At 38.6% G+C, this 12180-nt stretch overlaps 1 protein-coding gene and 1 pseudogene across 2 annotated transcripts; one reads left to right on the forward strand and one right to left on the reverse strand.

The window, feature by feature from the left end:
• Positions 1–1054: 1054 nt before the first annotated feature.
• On the forward strand, positions 1055–6428 carry LOC140805331 (uncharacterized). 2 transcript variants are annotated; one of them, XM_073161605.1, is made up of 5 exons: positions 1055–1233; positions 1657–2241; positions 2908–4167; positions 4253–4323; positions 4712–6428. In XM_073161605.1, exons 1-5 carry the CDS (start codon positions 1123–1125, stop codon positions 5046–5048), a joined length of 2364 nt encoding a protein of 787 aa, XP_073017706.1. In that variant the 5' UTR covers positions 1055–1122; the 3' UTR covers positions 5049–6428. The 2 variants fall into 2 exon arrangements, with proteins under 2 accessions (XP_073017706.1, XP_073017707.1); XM_073161606.1 differs by having other exon boundaries at positions 4727–6428.
• Positions 6429–9904: 3476 nt separating this feature from the next.
• Positions 9905–11772, reverse strand: LOC140805582 (aminomethyltransferase, mitochondrial-like; annotated as a pseudogene).
• Positions 11773–12180: the final 408 nt, after the last annotated feature.

Raw genomic sequence — 12180 nt, forward strand, 5'->3', positions numbered from 1 at the left:
AGAAGTCTGTGTATTTAAGATAGAACGAGTGAATTTTAACATTATAGCTTTATTTATATTAATTTTATGATTAGATGATATTTGGTTTATAATAAAAGAATAATTTTGTATTTTATATATTTGATTTTTAATGTATTAAAACATTTAACTAATTTTATGATTCACTTAAAACTTAAATTTAATATGAAAATTATAAATAAATCCATAAAGGCAAAAACTTGTGTGAGACGGTCTCACGGGTCGTATTTGTGAGACAGATCTCTTATTTGGGTCATCCATGAAAAAATATTATTTTTTATGCTAAAAGCATTACTTTTTATTGGGAATATGGGTAGGGTTGACCCGTCTCTCAGATTAAGATCCGTGAGACGATCTCACATAAGACTCACTCATCCATAAATCTATGTGATCAGACAAAAGAATTAGAGTATGTCTCTTATGAGACAGTCTCACGAATCTTTATCTGTGAGACGGGTCAAACATACTGATATTCACAATAAAAAGTAATACTTTTAGCATAAAAAATAATATTTTTTAATGTATGACCCAAATAAAAGATCCGTCTCACAAAATATGACATGTGAGACCGTCTTTTACAAGTTTTTGCCAAAGAATTATTGTGAAGAAAATAATCGAAAAATATCTTTTTCGAGCAAAGTTTAAAGTAGATGAGTGGGTCTCATATGAGACCGTCTCACGGATTTTAATTTGTGATATGGATTAACCCTACCGATAATCATAATAAAAAGTAATACTTTTATTATAAAAAGTAATAATTTTTCATGGATGACCCAAATAAGATATCTGTCTCACAAATACGACTCGTGAGACTGTCTCACACAAGTTTTTGTCAAAATAGATATACACGTTCGAGATGAGTTTTATATTCAAAACAGAAATTATTATTTTTATATAAAATCTCTCCTAAAATAAAATCCATCAATCCAAAAAAGTCAATAAAACTTTACCTTTGGATGTCGGCAGAGTTTAAAAAATCTCAAAGGGGCATGTTGTAATTATAGCATCGGGGTATTTTGCAATTATGGCAAATTTGATTCCTCCATTTAAGTCCAAAAATCAAAAGTGTACGCCCGACTTTTACGCGCCAAAAGCACATTGACGATGGTTTCGCAGAAGAGGAGTTGCCACAAGGAAGCAGTTCCCAGGCAAAACTCGAATGGGTGCTTTTCAGATGATTTTCCGGCTATAATTTCTGTTTTCCAGTCACCCGAGGTTTGGGTTTTAGTTCCTTTTTCAGCGGATTTGCCATAGATTGGAGTTCTATGCTTGTCCTTGAAATGCCCATTGGTTTTTCGAAGAGTATATTTCTTTTCTGTGTTTTTTTTTTAAAAAAAAATTTGTTTGGTAAGATTTAGGCGGGCTTTCGTGCAAATCTTCTTTGAAAACTGGCATTGGAATTCGAAAAGTGTAATCCTTTTAAGTAGGAAATAAGATTTGCAGATAAAGATACCTCCTTTTTGACCCTTTCTATTCAGATTGATATTTTGTGATTTTACTTGCATGGGAAATGTTTTGAGGCAATTTGTAGGTTAGCCTGATCAAAATTCGTTAGTGCAGTAAGTCCCGAAACTATGAACCATAGCCAAAAGGTTTGCAACTTGTGATTTGTCGGTAACGTTGGACTCTTTGTTACAGGGAATTAAACCCCCAATCTTGAAGAAGTTATATTGCCTGCTTGTCGGTATTTCTGCAAACGTGAAATGGAGTCCCAAGAATACAGTTGGTTCTGGTTACTTTGGCCTTGAAACGTGCTATATAGGGATCAAAGTGACCTTTGAAGATGTTTGTGTGCTCTCTAATTCACTCTTTGCTGAATTAGCGGAAAGATTTGAGAAAATTTCCTCTACTTTGTTAGACATTTCCGAAAATGAGAGTCGGAGTGAGAATGAATCCGAGTCCGACCTTCATTTGTTTGATGATGTCGAAGTAGTGAATTTGCTGTTGCGATGTTGCATGCTGCTCTTAACTTTACTTGCGGCGCAACAAAATCTTATGCTAGAAAAAGGGCAGATTCTTTTAAGAGTAATTAAGAAGTTGTGTTCTCCGATTTGGGTTGAGAATAAAGGCAAACATGTTTTCATATATAATAAATCAGTTTTTCGTCGGTGCGACCCTGGCAGCAAAGGTTGCTCTACCTCCTTTGCTGAGGACTTCACTGCTTCTTTACAAATTTTGGAGCCTTGTAATCCTCTTCATTTTTTCATGAGTGCTATGCTTGAGGTAATTTACTGCCTTTGAATGTACGTTCATGCTCAATTACTTGATGGAGAGAATATGTACTTTTTATTTTCTATGAGGTTCCTGGGTTTACAATTTGGTGGCGTTTAATTAGAAATAATTAACTGTGTAGAAGACTGGATGTTAACAGACATGTATTTCTGGACTTTCATTGTGTAATCTAGCAGATCCACTACAATGATTAAGTAAAACATTCGCCATAAGATATCCATGACATGCTCGAACAGGATAAAATTCTAGAATTTGATATAATTCTAAGGTTTATGCAATATTTTTTGGTTTGGATTTTTACTTGCGTACACATAAGGAGGTGGGATGCATTTTTCCACTAACTTGACCTGCATAACCTGCAGACTCCCCCTTCTCATCAAATTAAAAAAAAAAAACAAGTGTATCTTATTAAAGTGAAATATTTGGAATTCAACTAAGAGTAGGAAGTGGCACATTTCTTTCAATCCCTTCTATTAACACATATGGTAGTGCCACTTGAAAATTTGCTTCATGATCTTTCTTATGTAGTTTGGAAGAATTAAATTCCTCTTTATATTGTTTGCGTGGACAAATGTTTATCTATCGTTCGACCCTGATTTTACTGGATCTTTAACCAAATTGTAGTCTAGTTTAAATGTAACTGAAATTTGTGCACAGGTGTTTGTAGATGAATGTTTTGTGAATGGACACTTGAGACGATATTTCAAGATGATTTGTTCTGTTGCTTCGAAGAATGAAACACTGTTAAATCCTCATCCTTCTCAGGGGGATTTTGGGATTGTGATGGAAGCCATATGCAATCATTTTATCCTCTCATTTTCTGACAAACAAGCATTTGACGATTTTCTCAGTCGATTATTTTCAGCACATGCTGAGGAAAATAGATATTCATTTGTAGCTCCAGCTTTAAGTGTGAGTACAGCCGTATCATTGCTTTTTTGTCCTATTATGATATCTGGGCCAAAATATATGCAAGCACATCTGATTTTTATGGTTTCTAGAGCTACTCAGGCTGTGATGAAGATTGAAAGTTTGAAACCAGATCGTAAACTAGTCAACTGTTTCTTGGCAATTTTTGAAAAGTCAGTCAGTTTGTACAAGCTACGTATGTCTTACTTGCAAAAAGATGGCTACTCTACAAGTGCCAGCGAATGTGCTATATCTGGTACATCAGATGAAACTGCTCATCTACCCTTTGATTTTCTCATTTCACTCGACACAAAAAAAAGGTTTGATGGTCTACTTGCCAAATTAAACCATGCTTCGAATCAGAGGTTGCATGATCGTTTCTCTAAAATTAAATCTGAGCTGGTCTGTTCTTCTATAAGAGTAGTAAAGGAGTTCCAAAATGTTTATGGCATATCTTGCCACGATGACATTCTAGCCATCTCAACCTGCTTGATTCACCAAGTTTCTGGAAGCTTTGATGAAATTACAATGTATTCAATGGAGGCTATGACTATGCAGGACATATATCTTCTAGCTTCCTTATTGAAGTTAATGGGCACATCACTGCTAGGAGTCATTTGGTGTCTCAGAAATAACAATGACTTGTGCTGCCTGAACACTTTGAAAGATTTCTCCTCGAGTAAGGAATATGATTTCATTTTGGGGGCAGTGACCTGTTTCAGAGATTTTCCAACTGATCTACCGTTGCAACAGTATTTATCAAATGTGTTATCATGTCATTCTGAGGGAAGCAAGGATTCCAAAATGATGTTTCTGCATTTCGCAGGACTGATGTCGCTAAGCTTTGCCTGTGGACTTGATTGCTTAGTGAAGGGTAGTTTGTTGACAATTCTGGGACTATTGAATCTATTCATCTTTGAAGAGGGTGGGTTAGATGCATTAAACAAAATGGTTGATTCCAAAACAGGATCGTTGTCATCTGGATTTCCTGTCGTCAGAATCCAGGAGGTAGCTGCTGTTTTGTTCTTCCTTTGGGCCTTTATATGTAACCTCTGTATAGTTTCAAATGTTCAATTTTTTAATGATGATGCAGACCATGGTGGATCAAAACCCCAGCATCGTAGTTGCATCAAAGTTTCAGAAGATAAGGTCATTATATTCACGGTAAATGACATTGGTTTGTGCTGTTGTTTTAGAAGTACGTTCCTCCAGAATGCCATTTTTCTCCTACAACATAATGCGAAGCATTTGTATGATCTCATTATGTGCTGGCCATCAAGAAATCCTATTGCAACCACCTCAACTTCTCTCACACCAAATTTTAAGCTAGCTCTTTTAATGCAGTCAAATTTAAGATAATGGAGCTTCCCTCTTCAATCATGTTGTAGAAATTGAAACTCGATTGCAAACACCTTCCTAACCTGAGTTTTCAAGTAGAAGGGACACATGCAAACCACGACCATATTTCCATGAATATATTGTGGCTTTGTGTCTGTTGATTTTAATCGGGTTCTATTTTCTAATTTATAATGGCATGTCAATTCTTGTTCAGTATGAACGATAACAGGTGTAAAGAAGTGGCAAACGTGAGCTCACAAAGTGGTTTAGCAACTGGATCGCATATGGAGGCCGTTGTGGGATTGGAAGAAGAGACAGAAGAGACGAGTAACGGAGAGATCTTCTTGAGTTGCATGATGGGTGAAAGAACATCTGGTTTTGAGGATCTGGCTGATTTCATTGAATGCAAACAAGGAAAAGATTACACAGCTTGGTTAAAGAATCGCCAGAGATACCGCAAGCGGAGATTTGAGAAACTGGCTGTGTTAAAGTGGAAGAGAAGGAAAAAGACTCTGAAAACCATGAAGGGAAGAAGCCGTAATCAGGCATAGCCAATATTTATCTTGTAGTTAGGCTTTAGAGAGAGCCAAACAAGAAACTGGTATTTGGGCCATTTTGTATATCTTGTTTGGCCGTTGTGCATTTTGCCATTTTCGTATTATAAGAATATTATTATGATTATTCAGTCACACACACTCACTTCACCTGATCTGTGGTCATAATCGACACAAGAATTCATCAAATTTTTTTTAATAGAAAACTCACTAACAACTTAAAATTGCATTAGATCGAATTTGGATCGATAAATTTGAAGCAAATCTCTCGACGTTGTCCCACAAGCTCCCCAGCTGGCAATTGCTGGTATTGTCAACTCGTGTTGTAATCGTGGTCCCGTTGTTCGTAGAAATAATCGCAAATCTAAACGAAAATGGTTGGATTCTCTCAAAAAAGGGCCGAATAATTTGAAATTTGACTAGAGATTGGTCCCAAAAATGAAATGAAATCAAGTGGGAACTTACCCGAAAGAAAATTTATGCTTTAGTCTGGATCGTAATTTTTGAATTAGTCCTTCCTTGATCAGTTTAAAACTTTCCATTGCATCATTCATTCTTCAGTTAAAGAAACACTAATTTAGTCCGTAGATATAATGTCATAAACCGTTGACATTTAATATTTAATTTATACATAAAAATGATTTATTAAATTTGTTCTCATTGGATCAATATATTTGACCTATTATTAGAAACATTAGCAGCTTCCAGAAGCAAACGAGAATTGAACCTTTCTTCCCATATTCGCTATATCCCAGTTAATTAATCACATTTACCTATAGAATTATTACATCCCAACAAAAATAATCGCTTTTTTTTTTTAATAAATAACATATTTTTTAGTTTTAATAGAAATTTCGTCTTTTTCCAAAGTTTTTTTTAATTCATTGGCCGTACAAAAACTTGTGTGCGACGATCTCACGAACCGTATTTTGAGAGACAGATCTCTTATTTGGGTCATCCATGAAAAAATATTATTTTTTATGTTAAAGGTATTGTTTTTTATTGTGAATATAAATAGGATTAACCCGTTTCATATATAAAGATCCGTGAGATTGTCTCAAATAGACATGCTCATTTGTTAAATTAGGTCTGGACCAAAAAGTTTAGTTTAGGTTTGGTCAACAAACGATGGCTCCTCGTCCGATGAAGGTTGTGGTAGCTGGATCAGGATCAGGATCCGGTGGGCACACCAATATTCCTGGTTGAGTACGCCGAAGAACGGAGGAAATTCGGATGTGTCCTGGAACAAATGTTGCTAAGTCTATAAGACGTAGAATGTAGTTACATTTCTACTTCATTATCTTCAATTCTCTCCTTCCCCACCATACCTGCACGTAAACAAAACATAGACTCTTGATTAATAAAAATAAAAATAAATCACATTAACTAATAATAATAATGATTAAATATTAGATATATTTATAATTGACCGGTTCAACATTTTCAGTGGATTCTGGTAAATCCACCCAGACCGTTGAATTATTGTAATTTGTTGAATACCCGACGAGATTTTGCACATCTGGTCCAAAATTTATCATATTTACAAATACAACCACTTGGAATAATAGCCAAAATCATGATCACTCCATGTTTTCTTGGAACTATATTTGATTTTAAATATAGAAGAAATAAATTAAAGAAGACGGTGAATAAAATAACACCAGCAGCTTGGGATATATATGAAATGACAAAAATGTCCTCGTCCAAGTTCAAACCCACCGGTTCAAACCTCGTATAACACACACACACACGGAAAAATTGGCTACAAGTCCTCGGCTTTGGACATCACACAGAGCCGGCTCTTCTGCGCCCGGAAATCGGCGCGGCGGCGCAGGCTATGGGAAGACGGACGGATCAGAGCCGAGAGGGCTCGCCTCAGCAGATCGCCTTCCACCGTTCCAATCCTAACCAAAGAGTTGGTCATAGCAGATCTCCTCATATTCAGGTGGTGGTGGCTCGAGCGATAGGACGACGTCGTCTGATGCGCGCTGTACCCAGGGGAGAGGCTGCCTTTGTGGAGGCTGCACCTGAAGGAACCCGGGTGCGTAGTAGGGGAACACATACACGTCTTCTTGGGACCCGGATTCAACGACCGAGAGCTAGGTCTCTGGTGGTGGTGGTGAGCGGCGGGGAGTGGGTGCTTCAGGGAGGCGGAAAATCGGACGGACGAAGACGGGGAAACAGATCTTCCTAGGGTGACCCGAGTGGGGCTGGTTGGGCGGGGGAGAATCGGATCGGATCGGGCTGGGAAGGTGCTGGAAGAGGAGGCGGAGATGGAGGAGGGGAAGAAGCGGCCCGACGGGGAGAGGGAACGCTGGAAGTGGCCCACAAGTGTGGTACCTCGCGAGGATCTATTTCTGGTTGACGCTTCCATCGGTTGTACCTTCGATTCCAAATATCAACTCATTGAATATTAAAATAAAAATAAAAACAAATTGAGGAAATTATTTATTTATGGAGAGCCGTTTGGCTATCTATTTTGGCAAACATTACAACAAGTGAAGCATCGTTTATATAGGAGAAGACGGGGAGGGGTGTTTCAGTAAATAACGCGAGATGAGGGGGTACTTTCGGGAATTTTCAATGTACCGGCCGTTGGTTGAGAGAAAAAGGGTGGTGAGTTGTGCCCCATTATCCAATGGACTGTTGCTGGGAGAATATACCACTCTCGTTCTCTGTACGTTTATTGGACGCGCATGATGTTGATGATGAGATTGGTGCGTATGATTGACGTCCTTCCGGTTGGAGCTGGAGTGTATCTTGGTGGATAAATTCTAGAGGCGCCGAATTTACCGCCATATGTCACGACATTATTGAGACAATTTCATGTGACCTAGTATAAAAATTAGCGCAAACGATGAAGGACTTATTCGTACGTCTTTTTGTTTATTTATATTAGATTTTATAAATATTCTATATTGGAAAATCGATTTGAATTACATTACGATGATTTAAAAAATAAAATGATTTGAGTAGATTTTAATTCCAAATTTACTATCATATTATGTGGATCATCTCACATATTTTAATATTTTTATCGAGACACTATAGAATATATTTACTCAACCAAATAAATGTATTTAATATTATGAATTTAAAAACTCACAATTTCAAATTCATCTATTCAAATAAAATCTTAGAATTTTACTACCAGTTGAGATGATAGGAGTTTATTAATATTTGTCGTACAATCAAATCATAAACTTCTTATGAGACGATATCACATTTTCATTTTCGTAAAACGGGTCAGTCCAATCCATAATTAAAAGGAAAAATAATATTTTTTCATTAATTGAATTTAGGTTGAAGATTTGTTTCACAAAACTAACTGTTTGCACAATATTTGGTATTTGCGGGCGTGCCAGGTGCGAAGTGCACCGATATGTGTGAAAATGATAAAAATCTAACTTCTAAAAACTTGACGATTATGGATACTAAATTTGACCGTCGGTTCTAATCTCCTAAAACAAATGCAACGCCAAAACTAAGAAAATTATTGGAATTTGAAGAAAATAAATCCCTGACATTGTTTATATTTTCAATAAACCGTAGGAATTTACAAGACGTAAAAATATAACAAATAGAATTGCTGAAACATGAAACGAGAAGATGTAAATTGCTAGAAATATGCTGGAATGATTAACGACTAAAGCTTGAAGATTGCAATTTTGCAGAGAGTATTTTGCAGAATTTTGTGCGTAGTTCTGTTGTGTGTCCTCTTTCTATTTGCCGATGTCCTCTTTTTCTTTCTGCAAACTGTGCGGTTCCTCCCACTCCCCCATGAGCCACGTTCTTCCGCCCACCATTCCACGATCTCCCTCTATTTGCACCGCTTTGTGATCGGTTTGAATCGATGAGAATTAATCCGATACACTTGATGGGCCTATATAATTTGATTGGGCCTCCCTAATTTCATTTGAGCTTTTATAATTAAATCGGGCTTTCATAATATAATTATTTTTAGCCCAAACAATTGCCCCCCGCAAGCATTGGCCCGTGGGCCAAAATGCTTGTATGTAAACCATTTTTAATTCTTTTATTTGGAACGGCATGTGAGCATTTTTTGTGGAGTGAGTTTGTGACTTTTGGGCCAAGCCCAATTCTTTAATGAATTTTTCATTGCCCAGTAGAATTCCCTCCCCCAGATTCAAATCGCGATCTTTGGCCCCCTTTCTTCTTCTCCTTCGCATTCAAATTCTGCAGCTCGCCCTCTTCTCTTCTTCTCCGCCTCTTCGCTCCCTGCTGCTCTGAAACTCCCTCCCAGGCTGCTGTTGTGATTCAAGTTCCTTCTTCTTTCTCTCGCGTCCTTCGTCTGATTATTCCCCGCTGCCACTGTGGAAGACACCGCTTCGCCATCCCTACTCCCCCTTCGTCCTTCAATCATCGCGCCTTCAAGGGAATTGAGTTTTGCGGTCGCCGTTGCTGCTTGAAGAAACTGTATGGCCCAAACGTCGGCGCACATTTCTGATTCCAGCGTCTCAGGCATCCCCTCTGCTCCCGTCGCTGATACTACTCCGCCGTCTACTGCTATGGGTAATCCATTCTTCCTTCTTGAATTGCACTCCGTATTTCTTGGCTCCTCATTTATCTGATAATTTATTTATCACCTTGGTTGGAATTGCATTTCTTTCTTCCTGCTTACCCGATTAACTTCAAGTTATGCGAGGCCTTGAGGTGTACGAGGGATGATCGTAAATGGAGGTTTTGGTCTTGCCTCGACTCCTTGACTCTTTTCTGAGAATTGTAGGATAGATGATTGTGCTCATTTAGACGGTCTGTTTGAGTTGTCCTCCTTTACTCATTAGCACGGTATTCCTGGGGGAGTTTTGGGTTGGAGGGATTTTGGCCATACATTAGCCTTTGTCCTGTGGATGGGGCAAATGGATCCATGTTAATCCTGTCTCAACAGGTGTTGTGTGCTGCTCCATGTCGGTGCCATACAAGCACAGTCCAGCTTCTAGATGAAGGCTGTCTCGAGCTCCCAACCCTGTTAATCTTACCATATTCTCAGGTTTGTCAAGAATCGCTTTTGCAAGATCAACAGCATGCTCTGAAGGGACGGAGATTTCAAAGCCATCATCGCCTGTGTACCCTGTTCGAGTAAGATAGCAGGTCGATCCATTGATGTCTATCACTTTGAAGTCACTAAAGTATATCTTGCTCAAATCTTCTTTAGTCAGGTGCTGGAGAACTGGGGCAGCTAGAGGCCCCTGCAGAGCTAGAAGGGAACGCTCATCATGAATGTGCCATGAAACGTCGGCCTCTTTTTATGTGAATGCTTTCATGTGTTCCTCAATATGGGCAAGATCCTTGTCTCTGCAGTCGGTATTAACAACCAGGTACATATGATCATTTGTCACCTTCGTGATTACTGAATCATCTATTGGGCCTCCCTTTTCATTTGTAAAGATAGTCAAAGTCCCAGTCCCAGGTGCAAGCCCAGCGACATTGGCAGTGACAGGATTTTCAAGGAAAGCTATGCAGTCTTTTCCTTTAAGACTTAGACCACACATATGGGAAGCATCAAATAGGCTACCATTCTCCCTACAATTTATGGTAGAGTCAATGATTGAATCTTTGTACTGGATCGGCATACTCCAACCTGCAAAAAGCGCCATTTTTCCACCATGGGCAACATGAAAGTCATACATAACATTTTTCTTTAGATCAACTTCAGATGAAAAGCACCGACGAATTATAGTTTTTTTTTTGTCTCCATGAGCCAAACGGCGAGTAATAAATTGACCAAGTTGCCACAATCCTCCTCCTCTCATATTCGTAAATATCTCGTATTGCATGTTTGCCCTCTGTCGCTTCCATTCCTCCTTGGATTTGGAATTACCATGGCTATTTTTATTGATCTGAAGGACCTTTGGGGGCCCAAGAGACCAAAAAAGCTCATTCCGCATGCATTCTTCATTCTGGTGCCATTTCCACAGGTGGTGAAAAGAACAGGTATGTAGTCTCTTGTTGTATATGCGGTTCGCATGTTTGCTCTTCACAGGTAATGCTGGATTGAGAATTGGCCATGGGTTGGCCTCAGTTTTCCGGTGTATTCGACACCTAAGCCTTGGTGTCGTTTGAGGCTTTTTGAAACACAGGTAAGACTTAACCCTTAAGTGCTCTTATGTGCTCTTACGTGCTGCATCCACTCAAGACAACTCCCTTCTCCTTTACATTATGCATTGCACTTCAGTCGGATCCCTTTTAGCATACACGTATATGCATATGCACTTCAGTCAGACCCCTTATCCCGCATACACGTATATGCATTTGCACTTCAGTCAGACCCCTTATCCCGCATACACGTTTATGCATATGCACTTCAGTCAGACCCCTTATCCCGCATACACGTTTACTTACTGTTCTTGCATGCGGTGACTCCGCTTTTGATTTGTTGACTCTTGGTTTGGTGTTGTGGTTGTTGGGTGATGGGTGTGGTACGAAGGTGGATTTGTATGGGGTGTTGTGTATTGGATGTTGGGAAAGAGTTTCTATTCGTTCTTAATTCACTTAACCCAACTCATTTTCGAAAGCTTCAATCAAAACCATATGTTGGCTTAAAACTCCCCACTCGAGATTATTCTCTCCCTTCATTGGCTATCGAAACACAATGGATCCAGTATGATAAAAGTGGCCTACTGGCCAACTTTAATCGATCGTTGTAATTTTTGAATCATAACCAACAAATATTTACATTAGTGGCCCTAAGGCCTACTTCAAATAAAATCGTACAACATGAACATGAAGCTAGAACATACAAAAATGGCTGGTCAGCATATTTTTCTTCCAAAGTCAACTTCTGGGTCCTCTTGGGGTTTACATATTGCCTTTGTCCTCTTCAGTTCTTCTTTTATTACTCATTATTCCGTTCGGTGATCCCAACTCCCCGCTCGTTGTGTTCCTTTCCTCCCATATTCTAAGTGGCCTCAAGGCCTACTTTATGAATCTGTCACTGCACATGCAAACAACCAATTTATAATGGCAGTATGGTCTATTCCACCATGATTTTTGGTACAATAAAAACATTGGAAATAAGTGGCCATAAGGCCGACTCCCTAGTGAAATAATGGACCTTCAACATAATGAATGAAGGTGGCTTATTGTCTCACTCTCCCCGATCAATTTT

Source organism: Primulina eburnea, chromosome 11 (assembly GCF_022965805.1).
Source record: "Primulina eburnea isolate SZY01 chromosome 11, ASM2296580v1, whole genome shotgun sequence".
In the NCBI taxonomy this organism is placed as follows: domain Eukaryota; kingdom Viridiplantae; phylum Streptophyta; class Magnoliopsida; order Lamiales; family Gesneriaceae; genus Primulina; species Primulina eburnea.

Coding starts and splice junctions, on each gene's coding strand:
- LOC140805331 (XM_073161605.1), top strand. CDS start 1,123: ATGGTTTCGCAGAAGAGGAGTTGCCACAAGGAAGCAGTTCCCAGGCAA. Junction 4,168..4,252: donor CTGTCGTCAGAATCCAGGAG/GTAGCTGCTGTT, acceptor ATGATGATGCAG/ACCATGGTGGATCAAAACCC. Junction 4,324..4,711: donor ATAAGGTCATTATATTCACG/GTAAATGACATT, acceptor ATTCTTGTTCAG/TATGAACGATAACAGGTGTA.